This window comes from Pelophylax lessonae, assembly GCF_965119305.1.
Source record: "Pelophylax lessonae genome assembly, chromosome: 5".
Lineage (NCBI taxonomy): Eukaryota > Metazoa > Chordata > Amphibia > Anura > Ranidae > Pelophylax > Pelophylax lessonae.
In genome coordinates, this window is record NC_138772.1 from 66,472,136 (window position 1) to 66,497,655 (window position 25,520).

Consider the following 25,520-nt stretch of genomic DNA (forward strand, 5'->3'; position numbering starts at 1 on the left):
CGATAATTTCGATACTTCTACTCAAGTATTTTTTTTTTGTGCTGCATAGTTACTCGTTACTTTTAAAAAAATTACCACTGCCAGAACAGTAGATGGCAGGTTGCATAAAGCTCAAAAAAATGTGTATAATGTAATTTGTAAATCAGCGCATACGAAAATAAAGGCTGTGTATAATAAAAGCTGCTATACCAAATCTTTCCAATAAAAAGAAAATATGAAACAAACAAATAAATGATGCTACAGCGCTTAAAGTGCATCAAGAAACTACTAACAAACACAGGTTAATCATTTTAATAAATCATTTGAAATAATAAAAAACATTATGATGTTCAAACTTTTGACTTCTTTCTTTATTAACTACATAACACAGTACTTGTACTTCTACTTTCAGTACTTGAGTAGAATTTTTTTTTTCAAAACTACTGGTACTTTTTACTTTTAGTACTTAAGTAGCAAATTTTTTGAAAAAACTACTTGCAATACTTAAGTAAAAAAAATGTTGAATACTTTAGTACTTCTACTTTTAACTTTTTCTGCGAGCACTTCCACTTCTACTCAAGTCACTTTTTGATCGAGCACTTGTACTTTTACTCAAGTAGAAATTTCGAGTACTTTATACAAGTCTGCAGAGAGGGACACACAAGTCAGGACTGCACTGTGGTACAGAATAAAATGTGCTATGCTTGTGGAAAGACAGGTCATTTTGCAGCTGTGTGTAGAAGTACAACCAGAGATAACAAAACCAAAGGACCATCAGCACAAGTAAATGTTATAGCTGAGGATAAAGAGAGTGCTCCTGACTGTGAATTTATATTCTCCCTGTGTTCTCTGCAAGCTGGGACATTAACCATTAAGATTGGAAATACAGATGTGTCAGTGTTGATTGACTCTGGAGCTACATGCAATGTTATGGACTTAGCTTCTTGGCACAGTCTTAATAGCAGAGAAAACCACCTTAAATTGTGTAACACCACTAAACAGATTTATACTTATGGCTCCAGTACACCACTACAACTTAAAGGCAAATTTTATACCTCTGTTCAAACACATGAGACTGGTCCTCCATTGCAGACCGAATTTTATGTTGTAGATGGCACAGGGTCGCCTCTGCTTGGTCGTCAAACCGCAATGGCACTAGGGGTGTTAAAGATTGGCCGTGATGTAGGCAGCACAAGAGTGAATATGCTGTCTCCTGCTATTTCTGCATTGAAAGAGGAATTTAAAGATTGCTTCTCTGGGTTTGGAAAATTAAAGGATTTTCAGTTGGAGCTTCACATTGATCCACATGTAAAGCCTATTGCACAGCCAGTACGCAGACTTCCTTATAGCCTGAGATCACCCGTTGAGCACAAACTGGCAGAGCTGCTAGACCTTGACATTATTGAACCTGTGGAAGGACCCACTCCGTGGGTATCACCGTTAGTTGTTGTACCAAAGGCACAGATATTTGGATTTGTGTGGACATGAGATGTGCTAACCAAGCTGTGCAGAGAGAGAGACATCCAATTCCCACTATTGAAGATGTTCTACATGCAATGGATGGGGCAAGTGTCTTCAGTAAACTGGATTTGAAATGGGGTTATCATCAGATTGAATTGACCCCAGCATCTAGAGTCATCACTACATTTGCAAGCCATAAAGGTCTTTTTAGATACAAGAGGTTGATGTTTGGCGTATCATCAGCACCGGAGGCCTATCAACATGTGATTCAGCAAGTGCTACATGGTTGTGAAGGCACGCATAACATTTCTGATGATATAATTGTGTGGGGAACAAACACACAGGAGCACGATGAATGTCTCCGTGCAGTGCTAAATCGCTTGAAGGAGAAAGGGTTAACATTAAATGAGAAGAAGTGCACATTTCAAATGAATAAAATGACTTTTATGGGCCATGTGCTGTCTGACAGGGGCATTGGTCCGGAGGACTGTAAAATTAAAGCTGTGTCTGATGCCAGAAATCCTGAAAACCCTCCAGAAGTACGCAGTTTTCTTGGGCTAGTGAATTACTGTGCCAAGTTTATTCCAGATATGGCAACTGTCAGTGAACCTCTGAGATTGTTAACTCGCAAAGCAGTCCCTTGGAAGTGGGGCCTTATGGAACAAGGTGCATTTGATGAACTTAAGAGATGGCTGACTTGCGCCACAACTTTGGCTTATTTCAATCCTACTGCACACACCCAAGTTATTGTCGATGCTAGCCCTGTGGGGTTAGGCGCCATCTTGGTTCAGAGACAATGCACAGGCGATTACAGGCCTATTCAGTATGCAAGCAGATCCCTTACTGATGTAGAGAGACGTTATTCTCAGACCGAGAAAGAAGCTTTGGCTGTTGTTTGGGGATGTGAAAGGTTTCACACTTATCTCTACGGCCTTGATTTTGAAACCATCACAGACCACAATCCTCTGGAAGTGATATATTCGCCACGCTCAAAACCATCCACCAGAATTGAAAGATGGGTTCTCAGATTGTTACCGTACTGATTTACAGTGCGGTACAGACCTGGACCGACTAATGCGGCAGATGCACTTTCCAGATTGCCTCAGTCTTCAGCACCTGTTCATAACCTAGCAGAAGAGTACATTCGTTTTGTGGCTACTAACGCCATGCCTCAGGCATTGACACCGCGGGAGGTTGAAGAATTGTCATCTGTTGATCCTGACATTGCTCGATTGAGAAAATGTGTAAGACAAGGGATTTGGGTGGATTGTGACCCAAGCTATCACAGAATCAAACAAGAGCTGAGTATTGCTGGACAACTAGTTTTACGTAACAATCGTATTGTGATGCCTAGAGACTTACGGAAACGTACATTACATTTAGCCCATGAGGGATTCAAGGCATTGTACGCACCAAACAAAGATTACGTGAGAAAGTCTGGTGGCCAGGAATTGACAAGGATGTGGAACGTTTGGTTTCTTCATGTCGAGCATGTCAGTTGGTGGGCAGCAAACCTAAACCAGAACCAGTAACTTACACTGTTCTACCTGAGGGACCATGGGAAGATTTAGCCATTGATCTGTGTGACATTCCATCTGGACACCATCTTTTAGTTGTTGTGGACTATTATTCAAGGTGGCAAGAGGTGGTAGTTCTCACTAAAGCTACATCATCAACTGTAATTGAGGGGTTGGAGAGCATTTTTGCGTCTCATGGGTTGCCTAAACGGATTGTGAGTGATAATGGTGCCCAATTTACTTCTCAGGAATTTCAGGACTATCTGAAATCAAATGCTATTGAACATCATCGTACAACTCCATACTGGCCACAGGCTAATGGGAAAGTGGAATGCCAGAATCGAACCTTGCTGAAAGCTTTGCGGATTGCTCATTTAGAGAGAAGAGACTGGAAAAAGGAACTGTGGCGTTTTCTTTTGGCTTATCGCACAACTCCGCATACTGTCACTGGAGTTAGTCCTGCGGAACTTCTTTGTGGTCGCAAATTCAGGACAAAATTGCCAGACAATTTCCTCCTACGAGTCAGAAACCTTTTTCGGCATATTGATGAGGAAAGGAAGATCCGGGCTGAACAGTATGCAAATCACCGCCGCCATTGTCAACCTAGTGGCCTTCAACAGGGTGATAAGGTGTTGCTTCAAAATGATCGGTTTAACAAACTGGCTCCGTCCTTTGAACCTGAGCCTTATGTTGTAAGGGAGAAAAGAGGTACTCAAGTGGTTTTAGAGGATTTAGATGGACACACAAAAGTGCGTAATTCCTCATTTGTGAAGAAATTTATTGAGTCAGAAGGTCAAGTATCGGACGACGGCGAACAGGCAAAGAGTAGTGATGATACTGCCAGTGATCCAGACTTCAATCCACAACCATCCACATCGGAATGGCCAAGAGAAAAACGAGCAACTAATCCACCGGCCTACCTTAAGGACTATGTGTATAGTCAGGAGTTTATAGTTTAAATTTCTAGTTGTTCATCCATGCATTTTGTTAATCTTATTAATATGTTGTGCATGTTATGTTTTATTCAAAGAGAGGAGGGAATGTAGTATGGTAAGCAACGGGTTAAGTTGCTGTCTGCAAAATGTTACAATTATGTATATGTCTGGGAGCTGGGTGTGGCTGAAGTTAGATGCATGCGTGATGTTCAGTGAATAAAGAAGCAACCTGTACAGCCTGGTCTGTGTTAATACACTACAGTCATAATTCGCCGAATGCCAAAGAATTGATGCTTTAAACTATGGTGTTGGAGAAGACTCTTCAAAGTCCCTTGGACAGCAAGAAAATCAAATCAGTCAATTCTGATGGAAATCAACCCTGAATATTTACTGGAAGGACAGATCCTGAAGCTGAAACTCTAATACTTTGGCCACCTAATGTGAAGAGAGGACTCGTTGGAAAAGATCCTGATGCTGGGAAACATGGAAGGAAAAGGAGAAGAGGACAACAGAAAACAAGATGGATAGATAGCATCATCAAAACAATGAACATGAAGTCAAAGGGAAACTACAGTCAAAATTGAAATTTTTCCTTTTAATAGTATGTGAAATATCTTTATCTTTGATATTATTCATTTTCTACCTAGCTGCTTGTGTAGCTTAGAAAGTCTTATCAAAGCTAGACAATCACGGTAATGTATGTAAAATTACTGTGCCACTGTCTGCAGGAGCAGCCGCTGACACTACAATATAACAATATTGTTAAACAACTAGAAATCCAAAACAAGTGCCGCGCTATCAACAAAGAAAATGTCAAAATGCTCTAACATATAATGTGCTATATATAACCATAACAGAAATATATATATCTGTGCAAAAAGCAAAGAAAGTGCAAAGTGCTATATGTGCAAAATAAACAAAATATATTACTCATAAACAGCATAAATTGTATTAAAGAAGTGCAAAGTCCTTAAAATATGAGTAAACAGTGTTCGAATCAAGAGTAAAGTCCATATCCAAAAAACAGGGGGCAATCCGTGTTCAAAGGTGGAGGAATGTCACCACAGGTGCGACCGTCACCATAAAGGGAAGTCAGAAGCGCTTACCAAAAACCGGAAACTCGGGTTGGATTGAGTTTACTCCCTGATATTGCGCCTGTTAGAGACCATTTGTGATCACATTTGAATTGCCTGCTATTTGCACAGAAAATTTAAGTTTTCTACTTTTTAATAAAGTTTGGTTTTGATGATATTACACTATGAGGAGACCTTTTGTTTTTCCGGGTATACGAGAGATTTGAAGAGATGCTGCCAACCCCATAGTGACGTTGCACTATTAAGGCTTGTAGCCCTCTGCTTGTAAGACTCTCTGCTACCTGCAGTAGAGTCCACAATTTCTGGTAAGCGTTTCTGACTTCCCTTTATGGTGACGGTCGCACCTATGGTGACATTCCTCCACCTTTGAACGCGGATTGCCCCCTGTTTTTTGGATATGGATTTTACTCTTGGTTGGAACACTGTTTATTCATATTTCAAGGACTTTGCACTTCTTTAATACAATTTATGATGTTTATGAGTAATATATTTTGTTTATTTTGCACTTATAGCACTTTGCACTTTGTTTGCTTTTTGCACAGATATATATATATATATTTCTGTTAAGGTTATATGTAGCATTTTATATGTTACAGCATTCTGACATTTCCTTTGTTCATAGAGCGGCATTTGTTTTGGATTTCTAAACTAGACAATCAGCTTCTCCTGTTCTTTACCGACAATGCTATCTCTCTTTATCTGAATTTTCAAAGCCAGGGATCCTCAAACTACAGCCCTCCAGCTGTTGCGAAACTACACATCCCATGAGGCACTGTAAAACTCTGACATTCACAGACATGACTAGGCATGATGGCAATTGTAGTTCCTGAACAACTGGAGGGCCAAAGTTTGAAGACCCCTGTTCTGAGCTGTCTTTCATTTCCTGAAAAGGTTCTCGGTCTTTCTTAGACAGGCATGCCTAGACCTGCTCAGCCCAACCCCCATCCCTCCTATCCTTCACAGAACATGATCTCCTCCTGTCTTCATTGCCTTGTTTAGGCTAGTAGCTTCTCCTGACTGAGAGAGAGAGAGAGAGAGAGAGAGAGAGAGGGGTGCAATATATGAAAGAAATAAGGTACAAAGGAACGTTTTTGAAAGTTTAGAAGGATACAAATCTATTTACAATTGCTCATTGCATCATGTGAGTAATGAGTTTTAGGCTCCGTTTCCACTAGTGCGACTTGTCATGCGACTTTGGACACACAAAGTCACATGACAAGTCATAATCCATTGATTTCAATGGCACCCATTCCCATCTATGCCACTTTGAAAATCAGTGCCTTTGAAAAGGTGCCTGCACTATTTTGATCCAACTTTACACTCGTGTCATGCGACTTTGAGTGTCCAAAGTCACATGACAAGTCGCACTAGTGAAAACGTAGACTTAGTGTGGTTGCCTGTACTATGATCATTGTAGACTGTGAGCAAAGACCCTGAGCACTTCCAGCTACACTGACAGTCCTGGTAGATCATGGTCTCTATAAAAACCTTGTTGCTTTGCCATCTCTGGACAAAGTGCAGGTTAATTTTTTAATTGATTTCCACTGCTATTTGTTTACTTTTTGCATCATAATTCTAAGACTTCATATTTTTCTCACTGATGGAGAAATTTCATTTTCCTTGTCATGGCTCACTAATATATCAGAATGGCTCATTAATACATAAGAATGCTAAATTTCTTGTTACATGTTTTCAATATCATTACATTTGTTATCTCGATCTGTCATTACATAATTAAATATTATATACAGTTTGATTTTACCTGAAAGTGTTTGTGTGATCTCTCTTCGCATATCTCAAAAATAAGCCCAAAAAAACTATCATGTAACAGTGATAAAACACTCACCTTATCTGCTTCTGTTTTTATGATCCAGGAACAACTCATATCGTGACCATAGGATTCATTGCCTGGATTGCTGGGGTAGCTCAGTGTCCCATTTAAACCAGTTAAAACACCTCCACAAGCTGGATGCAAATTAAAATTAATTTAAAAAAATGTTACTTACAGCAGACTTATCCTTACAGTTAACATTTCAAAACATTTCAAAAGAATATAATGGGCATAATAAACGAACTCTAGCTTTTTTTGATTATACGGAATTGTGGGTTTGTATTCATATTTTTTTATTATTATGGTCAGGACTACATAATGTAAGGATTTAAAATATCCTTCTTTTACCCAGGTAAATATGAAATATTGCATATCAATTTTGGACTCCTTACCACCTGTTGGCAAAAGCCTGTTGTTTTCAGTGCTCAGTCGTTTAAGCTAAAATTTACACCCAGAAGTGAATAAGTAAAAGCAATAACTCAAAAATTTTCATTCCCACCACTGATGTGTATTATAAATAAATTGTATTGTATTTTGTATTTTTTATGTACATTGTTTGATGTATGTTGATATGTATTGTTATTTATTTCAGATATTGTTTCATTATAAAGGCTTTTTTTGTATGCATGTATAATTGGATCCTGAAGAAGCTCAACGAGTGTGAGCGAAACATGTAGATCCATAACTAGATCATATGGTTCATTTTGAGGTCATGTGACGCATTCAATGCATGTATTGGTATACCTTTATGACTGTATTCTTTTTATAAAAACCTTTTTGTACTTTGAATAAATATGGAATAATCCCTTTTAACTAATTTTGCTGTTTATGTTTGGGCACATTCAAATCCCCATATGCAGGATTGGTTGATATATCATCTTTTCCCTCCCCCTTCCCCTTCCCGTTTCCCCTTCCATCCCTCTCCCCTTTCATTTTCCCACCATACCTGGTTATATTTACCCAAAAGCAATAACTCCTCTATTAGACCTTACAGTTGCAGGTTTCAGTAACATAATGCAAGCCTAAAAGCTGCCACTACTGCTGTGCTGTCTCCACAGATAACCTAGAGTGATCTGGGAACCCCTTGTAATGTATAAAATGTTTATTTTGACAAGCAAAAAATGTTTAAAAACTTGTTACCCTAAAAAAATGAAAAGTTTAAATTTAAAACCATTATAGTTTCCCTTTAGGACTCATTTACACAATGCATTGCAGTAAATCACGTGTATTAACAAAATGCATTTTTGTACATTAAGGAGTGCTGCCTTAAGGCTCCTGATTTATTTTAAAAATAGACTGGCAGTGGGGCTTATTACAAAACACAGACCTGACCTGACCTTTTTTTTTTTTATTCATAATGCAATGCACTACATTACAAGGAACCGTTTTTGGTTAGTAGGTGCTGCAGGTGAAATAAGACCCCCCCCCCCCCCCCACCCTGCACAGCCAGGCACACTGAATTTCCACAGTCTCCCAGAGTCAGACAACAGTCCAGCACTTTAGTTATTTTGTATTTTATTGAGAGGAGAAAACTTGGATGATGAGTAGGGATATTATGGGATGCTTGCTAGAATTCAGACCACTTTAGGGACAACATCTCCTATATTCAGTCTATATACACTCCTCTGCTCCTCCAGCACACTTGCTTGCAGAACTCCTCTGGTACACTTGACAAAAAGTCAGTGTCCAGCTTCCAACCCTGTGGCTACTGATCCCAGCACCACCTCTTCAGACACTGCCAGCCTGCCTGGCTACAGCTGTCCCTTTCACCAGCCCTCCTGGCTACTTCTCCTCAGTCCTCCCAGACTGACACCATAGTCCTCCCAGTTTGCTCACTCACCAACCCACCCAGCTGACTCCTCTGAAGAATGCTCCTGCTGTCCTCTCCTTGCTCCTGATCCTTCAAGAAGGATTTCCCTTGTGTGTTGTAGAGGGTCCCTCCAGCAACTGAGGCCCAGGCCCGAGGTCAACCCCCCCATCATAATAGGGGGCACCCTCAAGGGAATTTCCACTTTGCTGGGGATTGGCTGAGGCCATCAACGATACTCCAAGCAGCTCCTCCTAAACTCCACCCTCTACTTCTTGAAGCTTCTCCAAGGTTCCAGAGAACAGGGGGAGTTGCCAGAGGTGCTGCTTGCTGAGTCATTCAGCCTCCCTGAGTCACTCAGCCCTGACCCAGATTTAACCCAGGCTTGGCTCTTAGCCAGGCCAATTTAACTACACTAAGGACTATGTAACTAGCACCTACCTAGAGGGAGCTACATTTATATTAATTTGTTACATGACAAAGTAGAAAATATTAAATTATTATTATCAGCAGACTCATTCCTATTCCATTAAAAATCACTTACCTTGTGTCTGAGTTTCACAATTAAAGCCAGTCCATCCACTGGTGCAGTTACATGTGTAACCATTAATGCCATCCAGACAGATCCCACCATTCTGACATGGATTACTGGAACAACCAATGATGTTTTCTGAGCAGTTAGTACCGGTCCATCCTGAATGACACTCACAGGTATAGTCTGAGATTCCAGGCTGGAAAACAAAAGTGTTAATAAAAAATAATTTGGGAAAAAGCTAGAATGTCTGTAAGAAATTCATTGCTATTTCTCACTCCATTGGAGAGGTATGCCAGCATGTTTTGTTCTAGTAACCCCAAGAATTAGAGGAATTGGTGTCAGCAGAACAGAAAGACACAAACACGAATAGGAGGTTCGAACCTTTCCCCACCCTATCATATAAAAGTTGTGTTTTTTGTCTTTGTTGGACAGAAGGATTTTTCATTGCTTTCTGTCCTTTCTATAACAAAAACAGTAAGGCTCCGTTTAAAGTTGTGCGAAGCAGGGTCTCAAAATCGCGTGCGTTCCCGTAACCCCCAAAAACCACACAACTTTTTTGCAGTTGTACTGTGGTACTATTAATTGTTAATGGCCCACCAATGAATCTTGCTATAGTGGATAGGAAATCATTAAAAAACGTATGGTAACAAGATAACTGAAGGGTCATGCACGTCTTTGGTGCAATTTAGTTGCAGTAGGCAGTCCATTCAAAAGAACAGGCTGCCCTACCACACTAACAGTAATGTGTGAAATAACGTGCATCAACACGTGTGCACTACCATATCACACATATGGGAACCTTGCCTTAAGTCGGCCATAGATGGATCAAATCTCGGCCGGTTCAGCAGGGATTGGGTGAGATTTGATCCCTCTATGTGCAGGCTGGTTGTACTGAAGCTGATCCATCCATCGACTTCAGTACAACCAGCCTCTCAGATCTTCTTCATGCGATCCCTGCCAGCGGCTATGGCAGTGATCATTGTGTTCTGCCAGCAGGGAAGGCTCCCTCCCTGGCAGAACACAATAGCACGCCAAAATAAAAAATAGAAAATGCCCCCCTAAAATCCATACCAGACCCTTATCCAAGCATGCAGCCCGGCAGGTCAGGAAAGGGAGGGGACAAAAGAGCGCCCCCCCCTTCTGAACCATACCAGGCCACATGCCCTCAACATGGGGAGGGGGGGCTTTGGGGACCCCACCCTAAAGCACCTTGTGATGACAAAAGCCTCTTCCCCACAATCCTGGGCTGTGGTTGTGGGGATCTGTGGGCGGGGGGGCTTAGTGGAATCTGCAAGTCCCCTTTACCAAAGCCCCCAGATTCCGCCCCCTCCCCCCCACCCCCCCATGTGAATGAGTATGGGTACATAATCATAGTCCACCAATTCATTCACCAAAAAAAGTGTAAAAATTAATAAAGAAAGTACAAGAGTTTTTGACAATTCCTTTATTAAAATATAAAAAAATGTCCCCCGATGTTGAGGGCATGTGGCCTGATATGGTTCAGGAGGGGGCGCTGGCTTGTTCCCTCTCTTTTTTCTGACCTGCCAGGCTGCATGCTCGGATAAGGGGGTGGGGGGGCACACCATTTGTTTTTTGATTTTGGCACGGGGCTCCCTTCCAAATCCATACCAGACCGAAGAGCCTGGTATGGATCTGCCAGGGGACCCCACGTCGTTTTTTTCCACAAATTGTTTTTACATTCAGCTGTCAGCTGGAAATGTTGGTGACAGCTGATGATTCATCAGTTTTGAAGGACACAAAGGCTCAGCAACCAGCTATATATATATTATTAATTTTCCATATAGGGTTCAGGTTTAAGCCTTCTTTTATGAAGGTTCACACCCACCTGGGACACCCTCCCTCTTGTCTGTCCTCTATGCCCGCCCGGGAGACTTTTTTGCCGCACTTACCAGAGCGGGTCGGTCCTACATTTTCATGTGTGTATATTTATGGGTTAGACCTATATTTCATGTTCTATAAATATTACATTGGTTACTAATCCATGTTTTTCTCTGTCCTAAGAATTGTTTTGATTTAAACTGGTCCTGAGGAAGCACATCGCGAAACGCGTAGACCTGTTAATCAAGCAAACTTCTGTAACAGTCAAATATTGATCGAATATATAAAATCATTTGTTCTAAGGAACATAATATGATTTAAATACTGCTATTGACATTGTTTTTAGTTCAATGTTTTCTTTTTGTTGTATGATTTGTCAAGTGAGGGTTGTTTTACCTCTCACTATTTTAAAAACTTTCTATGTAGTACAATTTAATATTTTTATATAACTTTTGAGTCATATTGAGTTATCTCACTATGTGCCTTTGAAAGTAAATTTTTTCTGTGGCATGACTGGTTTGGTTTTCCAACCAAGCATTCCTCTTTTTTTCTCCCAGCTATATATAGTGTTTTTAAAGGGGAAAAAAAATACAAAAAGCATTAAAAACGCAACACTTGCGTTTCTGCTGCGACTCCATTGAAGTCAATTACACGAAAAACGCAATCTGCTGCGGGAAAAAAAGTCGCCGACCTTTTCCACTAGCTGAAAAACTCATAGATATGAACGTGTGCAATAGGAAACCATGTTAAATAGACTGTAGTGCGTTTCTGAAAAATGGAAAAACAAAAAAGCGCATAATCGCGAAAGCGAAAAAGCGAAAATCTTACAAATGGTAAGCCAGTTGTGGTGACATCTGTCTAGAAAGGGATGTCCCCCAGCTTTAGGCCTGGTTCACACCGTGGTCTTTTTTAATGCTTTTTGCGGGAAATGCGCTACAGTCCATTTAACATGGTTTCCAAAAGGAAAGGTTCACATCTATGCTTTTTTTAGCCGCTGCATCAGGAACTTTTTTTTAAAAGCAAAACGGTGCGTTTTTGGTTCAGTAGACTTCAATGGAGAAGCTGCAGAAAAGCATGTAGTGCATTTTTGACGCAATTTTGCCGTGCCTTTACTACTATTTTGCAGCGATTTGTGTTTTTTAATCCACTCAACAACAAACTGGCCAAAAAAAGGATAAAAATTGCAAAATGCATCAAAAAAGTTTAAAAAATGCTTTAAAAACAGATGTGCGAAAATGCACCACATAAAGCACTGCAGAAGTGAATCAAAAGCAAACTGAATAGTTGTAAAACGGAGAACTTAGGGCCCTTTCACACCTATGCGCTTTTGCCACTCTAGAAGGCACCTTTCCAGCATGACAAAAGCACATCAAAAGTATTTCCCTTAAAATCCTATGTACCTATTTACATCTGTGTGATGCATTTTGAAAACTCCTCTATGCAGCATCTTTTGTGCGCTCTGTAAAAAAAGTGCATAAAAACGCACCTACCATAGAAATCAATAGAAACGCATAAAAAATGCACTGCTCATTTTTTATGTGTTTTTGCTCACATGTCCAGGATAAACATCTGCATGCTGGGAGTCATTGATGTAATATATCCAAAAAATGCATGAAAAATACATTAAAAGCGCATTAAAAAAGCTATATGTGATGCTGAAATTTAGCGCAACATATTATTTACATGTTATACATTTTTTTATAAACCACATATAGCATTTTTATGTGTGAAAAGGCCCGCATATAGCATTTCTATGTGTGTAAAGACATGGATGAGTCAAATTAATCCCAAAGGTGTTCTATCGGGTTGAAGTCAGGACTCTGTGCAGGCCAGTTAAGTTCCTCCACCCCAAACTCACTCATCCGTGTCTTTATGGACCTTGCTTTGTGCACTGGTCCAAATCATTTGGTGGAGAGGGGATTATGGTGTGGAGTTGTTTTTTAGGGGTTGGGCTTGGCCCCTTAGTTCCAGTGAAGGGAACTATTAAGGTGTCAGCATACCAAGACAATGTGGACAATTTCATGCTCCCAACTTTGTGGGAACAGTTTGGGGATGGCCCCTTCCTGTTCCAACATGACTGCGCACCAGTGCACAAAGCAAGGTTCATAAAGACACGGATGAGCGAGTTTGGGGTGGAGGAACTTGATTGGCCTGCACAGAGTCCTGACCTCAACCCTATAGAACATCTTTGGGATGACATAGAGTGGAGACTGCGAGCCAGGCCTGGTCCAAAATCAGTGCCTGACTATTCGGGAAGAAAGGTCAAACATTCCCATAGACACACTCCTAAACCTTGTGGACAGCCTTCCCAGAAGAGTTGAAGCTGTTATAGCTGCAAAGAGTGGGCCAACTCAATATTGAACCCTACGGACTAAGACTAGGATGCCATTAAAGATCATGTGGGTGTAAAGGCAGGCGTCCCAATACTTTTGACAATATAAATTATGCTTAAATATACAGTGAACGACTCATGGTCAGTGAATGTTTAGTACATTTTTCATAAAATTATTCAAAAATGCCCCCAAAGTTTAAGCTTAATGTGCGCTTCAGTGGTTACATTGAGGTTATCAGTTACTATTATATGTCAGATGTTATATATTCATTGGTTTAGTGTAATAGTTTTAAAGTTCTGTGTATTCCAAGGAAATAGTACAGGAAATCACCTTGCACTCTCCATTAACACAAGGATTTTGCTTTTGGCAGATGTCACTAGTAGACTGGCAGCCACTCGCCCCATATCCATTTCCAGCGTACCCAGGAGGACACACACAGACTGGCAGAAGACCCTCTACAACAAAAAAACACAAAATATTCATTATTTGAAAGACAACTGGTCATATCGTGGTATATCATTACATCAGAGTAAAGAATAAACTCCACTTAATTCTCTATGATATATTCTCTTGTTTACTGCATATTTAAAAAGTGTGAGTAACATACATTTGTCAGATTTTTAATACTTTCCTTCTCCCCACTTGGCAATCACAGACAGCAAAAAAGTAGCTGTTTGTTAGAGAAGTTAGAGCATTTGCCAGGTATTTGTCATCTATGTTCCCATTAAAGTGGAATTAAACACTTCTGACCTTGTACCTACAGGTAAGCCTACAATAATAATAATAATACTTTTACTGTTTAGAAGATATTCACACAAAATGCAGCTAGTGACGTCACCGGCACATGTGCTCTAAAGGGACAGCATATTGTGCTGGAGCCGAGGGCTCCCACGCATATGCAGGGGAGTGACGTCATCGTGGGCCCAGCCATTCATACAGTATAGCCGGAGTCCACGAACCCAGTAGGAAGACAGGGTGAAGATGGCTGTGACAGTCCTGCTCTGGAGGGCTCTGTGTACAGGTGCATACTAGATCATTATGACCTAAAGTGGTTGTAAAGGCACAAGGTTTTTTTTACCTGCATGCATTCTTTGCATGACGGTAAAAAACCTTCTGTGTGCAGCACCCCCCCCCCCCCCCGTAATACCTACCCAAGCCCCCTCTAGATCCAGAGATATCCACAAGAGCCTTCCCTCTTTGGGGACTCACACTCCTGATTGGCTTTTGGCAGCAGTAGGAGCCATTGGCTTCCGCTGCTATCAATCACAGCCAGTGAGCCAATCAGAAGACAGAGAGTGCGGGGCTGCCTGCTTGGGTGCCCCTAGAGCAAGCTGCTTGCTCTGGGGGCACTCGGCAGGATGGAGCGGCCAGAAGTGTCGGCGAGGGACCCGAGAAGAGGAGGATCTGGGATGCTCTGTGCAAAACCACTGCACAGGGCAGGTAAGTATAACATGTTTGTTATTTTTAAGAAAAAATATTGTTTTTTTTTTTTTTTTTGGTGGTCTACTACAGCTTTAAGGAAATTCCCCTCACTTCTTGTTTCAGTAAGGGTGGTGTCCTAGATATAGACTGAAATCTCAAAGGTTTAAACTTTCTCTACTCTATCCAAAATTCATGGATAACATATTTATTTTTAAATTCTTTATTCTATATATTTACTCCTATTAGGCCTATATTTTACTTTTGTTTAACCCGATTGATTGACTGAAATATTTTGCTTTATTTTTCAGATTCTCACATTTTTCTGAGAATCTTGTATATTAGTTACCTGATTTTATACTTTCAATACTATTGGTTATTGGGTATTACTTTTTAACTATGACCCCAAGGAGGGGACACTGTATTGATATTGTATTGATGTGAAGATGTTTTTATGTTTTTTCTAGCCCTGATGAAGGGTACATTTTTGGACTCCTGAAATGTATTGGCTACTCTTTGGATTGTCTCCCTGACCTTTATTGGAACAAAGTCATATCTGGACCCTTTAACCACTTAAGCCCCGGAGGATTTGGCTGCTCAAAGACCAGGGCCTATTTTGCGATTCGGCACTGGGTGATTTTAACGGACAATTGCGCGGTCGTGCAACACTGTACCCAAATGAAATTGACGTCCTTTTTTTCCCACAAACAGAACTTTCTTTTGGTGGTATTTGATCACCTGTGCAATTTTTACTTTTTGCGCTATAAACAAAAAAAGAGCGACAATTTTGAGAAATTAACAATATTTTTCACATTTTTTTATATGAAATTCCCCAAAAAATGTAAAAATCAAAATTTTTTACCATTTTAGACCAATTTGTTTTCTGCTACATATTTTTGGTAAAAAAATCACAATAAGCGTATTTTGATTGGTTTGCGCAAAAGTTATTGCGTTTACTAACTATGGGAAAGATTTATGTCATTTTTATTGTTTTTGTTTAACTAGTAATGGCGGTGATCTGCGATTTTTTTTGCGGGACTGCGACTTTGCGGCGAACAGATCGGACCCTTGACTGACATTTTTGACACTTTTGGGGGTACCAGTGACATTACTACAGTAATCAGTGCTATACATATGCACTGTTACTGTAAAAATGACACTGGCAGGGGAGGGGTTAACTTTATTAGAGATCCAGGGGTTAAGTGTGTCCCTAGGGGCGTGCTTCTAACTGTCAAGATGTGTGGCTTGTGATGTAACCACAGAGACATACCATCCTACATAGCAGGATCGTATGATCTCTGCAGTTACACCGGGGAGAATGACAGGCGGCTTTGTATACATTAGCTGCCTGCCTTTCACCTTCTCCAGCGGGAGATCGCGAGTGAACGGCGGACATCAAAGCCGCCGGTCACTCGCGCGGGGATAGCATTGAACGAGCGGGGGCGGGAGCGCACCTCCGGCTGGGCGCGCTCGCCCCCTATTGGCTCGCGGGCGAGTCGCGTACCGATACGTCACTTTGCCGGGGGGGGGGGGGCTGGCCACCGCAGTATATGTACTTGCGGCAGTCGGCAAGTGGTTAATGGGGGTGTTGTGCTTTATTTTACATTTTTATTACAAAACTTCAGAAGGACAACTTTTAAGCCAGGGGTAGGCAACCTTTGAGAGGTGGAGATCTACCTGAATAACATGAAAAAGATCAAAGATTACCAGGGTTCGGTGCCTTTTATTTTTTATTAATTTTTTTAAAAAAAATAACTATCAAGGCCTAGCAAAATAGTAATGAAAGCTTAGAAAAATATAGTAATATAAATGTCACTGTACCAATATAAACTTAGCCCCTACCCTAAAAGTGGACAGTGTCAGTCAGTAGAACAGTGAACAGTGTTAGGAGAGCAGTAGATGGTGTGTGGACATTGTCAGTTGGGAAGAGGATGATGTCAGTTGGGAAGAGGATGGTGTTAGTAGGGCGGAGGATGGCTTCAGTAGAGAAGTAGACGGTATCACTAGCGCAGTGAACAGTATCAGTCAGTAGAGCAGAGGACATGTCAGAAGGGCAGAGGTTGGTGTTAGTACGGCAGAGGAGGGTGACAGTCAGTAGAGCAGTGAATGTGGCAGTAAGGCAGTGGATAGTGTAAGTCGTTTTTTTATTTTAATATTTTTGTTTATTTATTTTATTACAATTTTATTTTTTTTACTATTTTTTTAGCAGCCCTATTAGTGGGCTTTGGTGAAATATTGGGGTCTAAACAGACCCATGATATCTCACTTTTGAGACAGAGAAAGGAGATTGAGGACATAGTCCTCAATCTCTATCTCTGCAGCCTCAGCTGCAGAGAATGAATGGACAGTAGAGCTCTATTTACCATCCCCTTCTCCAGCTCTCCATCCTGAAAGGAACCCAGCAGCAGCCGGCGGGAGAGAAGAGAAGGGGAAGCCGGCAGCACTGAGGGGGAGACTAGGGGAGCACACAAGGTGGATCAGCCAGCAGAAGGGAGAGGAATTTGGACCGGGGGGGGGGGTGGCATTTACAGGACCAATCCCCTACATTTTCCTCCTGCAGTAGTTGAATCCCAGCAGAAGGGAGAGGAGGAGAAGCTGGCTTTCGGCTGCTACAGGTGGAAAATACAGATCCGTTCCAGTAAATTCTGCCCTGCTCCTGTCCAGGTTCTGGGGGTCAGCAAGGAAAGGACACAAGCTACCCATCACCTGCCCACAATTGACAGGTTGCCGACCCCTGCTTTAAGCTGAATTCAAAGCAGTTAAAAAAGAAAAAAATAATGCAATACAGTATAGATGTATTTTTTAATACGGACACTCTAAGTGCCAGAATATGACTGGGTATCAGCCTCCGGCAATCCACGTACAGCAGAGCTTAGATTGGGGGAGGGAGAAGCAGCACATGGAGTTGTTGCCAATTAGTTGTGCTGATAGCAGGTGTGATCAAAGCTTTAGAACGTTGACCTCATTATTGTGCTGCTTCTCCTTTCACTGTCCAGTCAGAGGGTGAGGGAAGTGTTATTGAACTACAACAGAGAGAAATCAGATCTTCTGCCCTGTCAGGCAGGACTATGCTGTGTAGCAGAGCTGTATACATCTGAGGACTGGATAGACAGAAGTACAAATACTCTGACGGGTATAAGAGCCCCCAAGTGTTTATTTGATATGTATATTTAACTATGTGTGTTGAGTTCAGCTTTAATATTTTTACAGTAGTCAACGGCTACTAGACTTACCCCTGATGTTACAAACAACCAACAAGCACTTAATAAACTGCACCATGTGTATGAATGTAGACTATTATGGCACGCTATAAATTATATTCCTAAACAATACCTTTGCCTGGAGCACATGAAGCTAGCGGATGACAACCTCCATTATTCACTGAGCAGGCGTCGATCTGATTGCACGTCTTACCGTCACCTTCGTAACCTGTTGTAGGATAATTATTTTGCATGCAGTTATTTATGATACAGAACTAAAACTTGATGTAACAAAACAGTTCAGGGAGTAAAGGGGTATATATACTGAGAATAACCAATCAGATTTAATTTTACTGAAGTCAGACCACAGAAAGATAATTTCCTATTGGTTGCTATGTGTACTGTAGAGCAAGAGCAGAGCATAGAGAGATTTCTGATTGGCTGTTCAATTGATTTCACTCTGTATGTAACCATAATCTCTCCTAGGAAAGTAAGGGTGGCTTTACCTGGTGGACAGGAGCCACAATGATAGGAGCCCATAGTATTCATACATTTCACCAGCGGGGCCACACAACATCCACCATTGTCAGTTTGGCACTCATCAATATCTTGGCAGTTGTAACCATTTCCGAGCCAACCTTCAAAGCAATAAAATAGGGAAACATTTTAGGGTAAACCATTGTTTTTTACTTTCTGCTATAAAACACACCCAATAAAAAAAGGAAAAAAGAAAAAAACAGATTTCTTTATCAATTTAGGCTAATATATGTATTCTGCTACATGTTTTTTGTAAAAAAAATAAAATTCCCAAAAATCGTATACTGATTGGTCTGTGCAAAAGTTTTAGCGTCTACAAACTATGGGAAATTTTTTTGGAATTTTTATTTTATTTTTTTTTTTTATACTAGTAATGGCAGCGATCAGCAACTTATAGTGGGACTGCGACATTAAGGCGGACAAACCGGACACTAAGTGATACTTTTGGTGACCAGTGATGCCAATAAAGTGATCAGTGCTAAAAAATATGCACTGTCACTGTATTAATGACACTGGCAGGGAAGGGGTTAACATCAGAGGCGATCAAAGGGTTAAATGTGCCGCTAGGTAGTGCTTTCTAACTGTGAGGGAGGTGCTTGTACTGTGGGAAGACAGAAATCCGTGTTCCTGCTTAGCAGAAACACAGGATCTCTACCTTCCTTACTAACAGAATGGCGATCTGCCTTGTTTACATAGGCAGACTGCTGTTCTGCCTCTGTTGGGAATGATCGGTGGGTCCCGGCAAACATTGGGACCGCTGATTGGCTCCCGCTGTGTCTAATCACAGCAGAAGCAGGCCGCTGGCAGCACGCATGCGCGCCGCAGACCCGGATGTGCAAAATTAGGTTTTCATTGTGCACTATTACAACCTTCTAGCTGCCAGATTACTAAAGTCCAATGATGTCATCGGTTGATAATGAGGACGTCGGGCCCCTGCACAGCATCCTTGTTTGCTAATAATATTCAGTACCAGTGTTCAAAGGTGTATTTGCTCTTGAAGACTAAATCATCTCTAATGTTGGGTGTCCTGCATGCGTGGGTGTTGCTGTGTTATGTAAAACTATTAGTTTTGTTTTTTTACATTTTTGAATGGGGTGCCTCGAATTTTAAAGGGTGCCTCTTAAAGCGGAGTTGCGGCCTTGGAAACGTTTTTTCAATAAAAATACCCCCGGGACAGTCAGGGCTAGTACATTTCATAATGGATAGCCTCTGAACTGTCTCCGGTTGCACTTACCTTTTAGAAGAAATACTTACCTTGAAAATTTCTTCTCCAGCGCTGCCATCTCAGGTGTGGGCAGCTGAAGCCAGTGCGTCCTCTTCGTGCCCTCTTCTGTGTCCTCTTCATCCCAGAATGCCCTGCACCGGCCCCGCTCGTCATGTCCGGTGTAGGCGCGTCATTCCTGCACAGCTTCTGGGCATGCCCAGAAGCGCTTGCACCCGAACTAACGAGCGGGCCGGTGCAGGCGCATTGACTCCTGGGAGCGATGACGTTCAGCTTCCAGGAGTCAACGCAGGCAGGAAGTGACGGCGCGGGCCGCGGCCGCAGAGAGAGGAAGTAGGAGGAAGGTAAATATACTTTCTTCAAAAACAAGGTAAGTAAAGAAAAAAAAAAATCGGGAGTATCCATTTGTTTTTTAGGGGATTTAAAGCAAGCGGATGGCCCAAAGTTGTTTTTGAGGCCGGAACTCCGCTTTAACTAAAAAAAGGTTGAGAAAAACTGAAGTTACATAGTTACATGGTTACATTGCGAGGATGAAAAACTACACTAGTCCATCTAGCTCAACCAACAAGAAAAAGCTATTGCAAACCCCCATAAATACAACCCTATACCCACAGTTGATCCAGAGGAAGGCAGAAAAAAAAAAGTAGCAAAACAAAAGCGGAGTGCTTCTTTTCCATTTTCTATTTCTTTGTGAAGTTTTTCAGTGAGCTGCTTGAAGATGAAACTACAGTAGGTATACACATTACATTACATTTGTGCTGGATTGCTAAGCTCCCCCATACTATTGTGGGATATTTGACTGTGGATAATGTAATATGTTTGAATTTTAATAACAAGGCCCCATGCATACTGGATGCTAAAAAAACGGCAGTAGCGTTACCGCGTTGCCATCCGTGCCGTTCCTTCCGAGCCCTATGCCATGAACTACAGGTCCAGCGCGCATGGGGAGTGACGTCATTACCGCTCCAGCCAGTCACAGATCCAGAGCCTGCAAACCCGCAAGCAAGACGGGTGAAGATGGAAGCGTCCTGCAGCTCTGACATCATGGCCCTGGAACAGCTTTGTTTCAAGGTAAGTTTCACATAATGTGCTAGTATGCGGTTCAGCGGTATACAACAGCTTTAAACCATTTTTACCTTAATGAATTCCTTGCATTAAGGTAAAAAAAGGTTTAGGTAGTAGTATTCCCAATAATCCCCCCCCTCACAGGTTTTGCTGTGGCTGTCAATCAAAGCCAGTGACGAGGGAGCCGGGGGCGGGGCCGAGCTTTGCTGCCTGTGTCTATAGATGCAGACAGCGGGGCTCAGGAACGAGCCCACATGAGTGTCTCCATAGGAAGCGGCTTCCTATGGGGCCACTTGCCAGAGAGGAGGAGCCAGAAGTACTGGGGACCCAAGAAGAGAGGTTCAGGGCTACTCTGTGCAATTCCATTGCACAGAGCAGGTAAGTAAAAACCTGTTTGTTTGTTTTTTGTTTTCATTTTTGCATTTACAATTACTTAAGGCTACATTCACACCTGAGCGTAGCGTTTTTCGCGCGTTTTTTACCGCGATTTTACCGCAATTTTTGCGGCGTTTTTTACCGCGATTTTACCGCGATTTTTACCGCGATTTTTGTGCAGGCGTTTTTAGATTGAATAGAGATCAATGGAAAACGCCTGTAATCTGCCCAAAAAGAAGCTCATGTACTTTTTTGAGCGTTGGGCGTTTTGTATACAGCTTCAAAACGCTCAGATGTGAACAGGGGCCATTGAAATGAATAGGATTTGTCTTGTTGGGCGTTTTGAGAGCTGATCCTAGAGCAGAAAAACGCCCCAAAAACGCCCCAAAACGCCTAGATGTGAACGGAGCCTCAGACTAGTGAGGTGTTAGGCCGGAATCCTACTTCAACAAGCACATGACCCAGCAGGGGTCAGCGTACTCCTATTACTCTAAACAATCTTGAAGTTTGTAAACTTACTTTGTGAAGACCCCCAAACAATTACTTCCAGGAATTCAGGGACACATAGTCGCTATACCCTGCGAGTAGGCACTTCTGTGTCACACATTTCACAGAGCCTGCTTTCTGAACTACAAAGGTGCTCAGAGGAGGAGTTTCAGGAGGCAGAGTCAGTACAGAAATCACTGCTTGCAAAGAGCAAGGTACCATGGGATATGTAGTCCTTAGAATTAGAAAGCAAACAGCAGAGGAGAAGCTGAAAAGCATGCAGGGAATCCAGGAAGTTGTGGAAAGAGAGGTCGGCAGACATGCAGCATCCACAACATGAAAGGCAATTTTTAAAGCTTATATTGGATTGTCAAATATAATTATTGTTTGTTTTGTTATTACAGTGTTGATGTTAAAAAAAGGAACATGTATGCAGTGACCATAGAACTCCTTTAATGCTGTTTTGGATGTATACATATATCGGCTTACCTCTCCTCACACTGGCAGCATGTGAGGAGAGCGCAATTGCCATTCAACTTGTGACAGCCCTGAAAGTTGAAAAATAGCCCGAGCAGGAATGGGGTAAAAGTTCCCAGTAGGCAAGTAGTTAAATAAGCCTGATTGCTATTTTTGCTTATCAATACATTCATACCTGCAGGACAGGGACCACAAGTGAAGGATCCTGGAGTGTTAATACACTGGACTGGAGGATTCTGGGAGCAGGGAGGGTTAGGCAGGGAGCATTCATCTATATCAGCAGTACAGGCAGCGCTCCCAAGAGGTGATGTCCATCCCGTCTCACAGATGCAGCTGTACCTGGGCTGCCAACACACACACACATAAAGAAAATAATTATTATCATGTATAACTAAAATAATGCAATTTAAAAAAATGTTCATGCTTTTAAATAATTTTCTGTTAAACCCATGACTATATAGTGGCAGTCTCCCTCCACTGCCAGTGATTACCATTTTGTAGCCTGCCAACCTCTAGTGTCAGTAAATGCATTATGGTAATCCTATTAATAATGGGATAAATGCAAATTACAGCTACAGGTACTGGAACAAAAGGCCTGAAATGGCCATAATGATGAATATTTAACCAATACCTGTAAGGTTCTATAATCAGCAGTAAAGAATATTTCTTGGGGGTCTAGTGATATTTGGGATTTCAACCACCTTGCCATTACTACAGTTAAACATTACAGCTTAAAAATGCAAAATCAAGACGTGTTTAAAGTACAACTCTGGTTAAAAAAAAAAGATTTTTTGGGGGGGCTGTGCCTGCTTGTTTTTGTCTAGGGGAGAGGAGAACAGAGCTATACTTACCTGATCCTCCAATCCTCCCCGCACAAGACTAATCCCTGCAGCTCCTGCCTCCCCGCCATCTAGTGGTCTTGTGTGATGGACTGTTCCTGACATCATCATGCCCATAGACCTGCTTTGAACGTGAGGACATCAGGAACAGTCCACCGCTGGATCATGAGGAAGTCCCGTCTGTCGGTGGAGCAGAGGATCGGGTGAGTATACAGCTTTCTTCTCTCCCCTGGATAAAACAAGCAGTCAACTCATACTGAGAGAGGGCACACTGCATGGCAAAACTTTTTTTTAAGTGACACTAAACAATATCCTTATTCCCTAAAATGAATCCTTACACATCCACTACTTAATGGCCCTGTAATCTAATTTCAATAAATCCTCTCTTATTGTGTTTTTCTGCCTCATTACCTCAATTTAATGTCTTCTGTGATCTCCTGAACGTCTCCTTTTCGCCCTTGCTTACCTTTGTTTGGATGAGCAGCGCGTGTTAGTTGCGATCATGTTCACTACAAATCCCATAGTCCATCTCAGGACACACATAATGGGACAATGAAGAATGAACATAGTCACCCTCCAACTGGAAGTCAGATCACAGCAAAAAAATGAGAGCAATTTGGAGGAGGCTCAGAGCAATAGAAGGTAAGAAGACATACTTGAATATAATTTTTTTTGAACAGAGTTTAGTTTCACTTTAAACCCTGTCAATTTTTTTTTTGTCATCAGTTTCTCTTTTTGGGAAAAATGTCCTTAATTTCCTATTTGGCAAGGGTTGGACATAACGGGAAGTGAGGGGAAATTCTCTTTAAAAGGGAAACAGGCAGAATAGAATGAAGGGTTAGACCCTCTGTCATGTATGTATAGTATTTTCTGTGTCACCACTGGGTGACTAACTTCTGTCACTCTCTGTACTTATAATGGATATAAGACAGAACAGGAGGTTAGGGGAAATCTCCTCCACATGGAAAAAAACATTTAAAGAGACCCTGTCACCAACATAAAATAATTAATTTAAAGCACAGAGAAATGAAGTATCACAAATGCTACCTTGAAGTGTTTTTATTTCTGCTAATTTTTTTGTATGTACTTGCAACATGTCTTGCCAATTCCCTAGCACAACCCCTTCCCTCCTTGCACATTGTAGCTCTGGCGAGTGAATGTCTAATTATCATCTGTGCTGACCCAGCTCCTCTGCCCCTCCCGTCACCTCTTGCTGGGGTTGTACCAAAAGTCAATTCTATAGTGTCATTTCAGTGACAGCTTGGAATATGCTGTCAAATCCAAGATGGCAGCGCCCAGTAGCAGTCTCAAGGCTTTTGGATGTCCTCATAAGGGAGGTTTTTATAGGTATTTAACAGGCATAAAATAATTTAAATGCATATACTCTATAATCTTATAAGAAGATTTTTGTTCAAATTAATGGTCTGGTGACAGGGTCTCTTTAGAACCAACTCTGATCCCAAAGCTCCTACCCTTCCTCTTTATTTCAGAGGGAAATAAACTATTCTGGCTAGAGAAAGACTTTTAGCCCCCGTTCACACTGGGGCGACCTGTCAGACGACCTGGTCGTCTGACAGGTCGCCTTCCACAGAGAAGCTGTGGACCCGTTCTAATAGGAGCGACACAAGTTGCTCCGACTTAGAAAAAGGGTCCGGAGCTTCTTTGGGGCGACCCGGAGCGACCTGCATTGACTTCAATGTTATGAAGTCCGTGCCGGCGGCTCCGAGGTCGCGGTGCGAGCAGCAGGCCGCGACCTGTGAGGTCGCCCGGGAAGTAGCGTCGCCCCAGTGTGAGCGGGGCCTTAGGGTTCCCTTGACCATCCAAGGCTAAATATTTATAAAATGATGCCTATATTTACTCGCACCACCCTTCTTGGTTCCCCAAAATAGGGACTGGTCCGCCATAATAAAGTGACTACCCTATGATTTTCTGTACATAGGATATCAAAGATCGCAAGCCCAGATTGTTAAATTTGTGTTTAGGATTGATAAGCACCAATGGAAATATTTCGAATCCAAAAGGCAATGGTAAGCCTAGGATTGCCTGAAGGAATGTCCCAACTTTTTTTATTTATTTCAGATACTTACACTATATTACCAAAAGTATTGGGACACCTGCCCTTTATATTGCGATGTACAGTACTTTAATGGCATCCCAGTCTTAGTCCGTAGGGTTCAATATTGAGTTGGCCCACCCTTTGCAGCTATAACAGCTTAAACTCTTCTGGGAAGACTATCCACAAGGTTTAGGAGTGTGTCTATGGAAATGTTTGACCATTCTTCCAGAAGTGCATTTGTGAGGTCAGGCACTGATGTAAGGCCAAGTCTCCGCTCTAATTTATCCCAAAGGTGTTCTATCGGGTTGAGGTTAGGATTCTGTGCAGGCCAGTCAAGTTCTCCCACCCCAAACTCATTTATCCATGTCTTTATGGACCTTGCTTAGTGCACATGTTGGAACAGGAAAGGACAATTTCAAACTGTTCCCACAAAGTTGGGAGCATAAAATTGTCCAAAATGTCTTGGTATGCTGATGCCTTAAGAGTTCCCTTCACTGAAACTGAAGGGGCAAG

At 41.7% G+C, this 25,520-nt stretch overlaps 1 protein-coding gene across 1 annotated transcript in view; it reads right to left on the reverse strand.

The window, feature by feature from the left end:
• Positions 1 to 25,520, reverse strand: part of CUBN (cubilin) — a 439,455-nt gene that overhangs the window by 343,007 nt on the left and 70,928 nt on the right. The window contains exons 8-13 of the mRNA XM_082257511.1: positions 22,288 to 22,456; positions 18,457 to 18,588; positions 18,084 to 18,179; positions 13,662 to 13,786; positions 9,169 to 9,355; positions 6,833 to 6,951 (exon numbers count right to left, since the gene is read on the reverse strand). Coding sequence (XP_082113637.1) covers positions 6,833 to 6,951; positions 9,169 to 9,355; positions 13,662 to 13,786; positions 18,084 to 18,179; positions 18,457 to 18,588; positions 22,288 to 22,456 — 828 coding nt within the window. The remainder of the gene's footprint in view (positions 1 to 6,832; positions 6,952 to 9,168; positions 9,356 to 13,661; positions 13,787 to 18,083; positions 18,180 to 18,456; positions 18,589 to 22,287; positions 22,457 to 25,520) is intronic.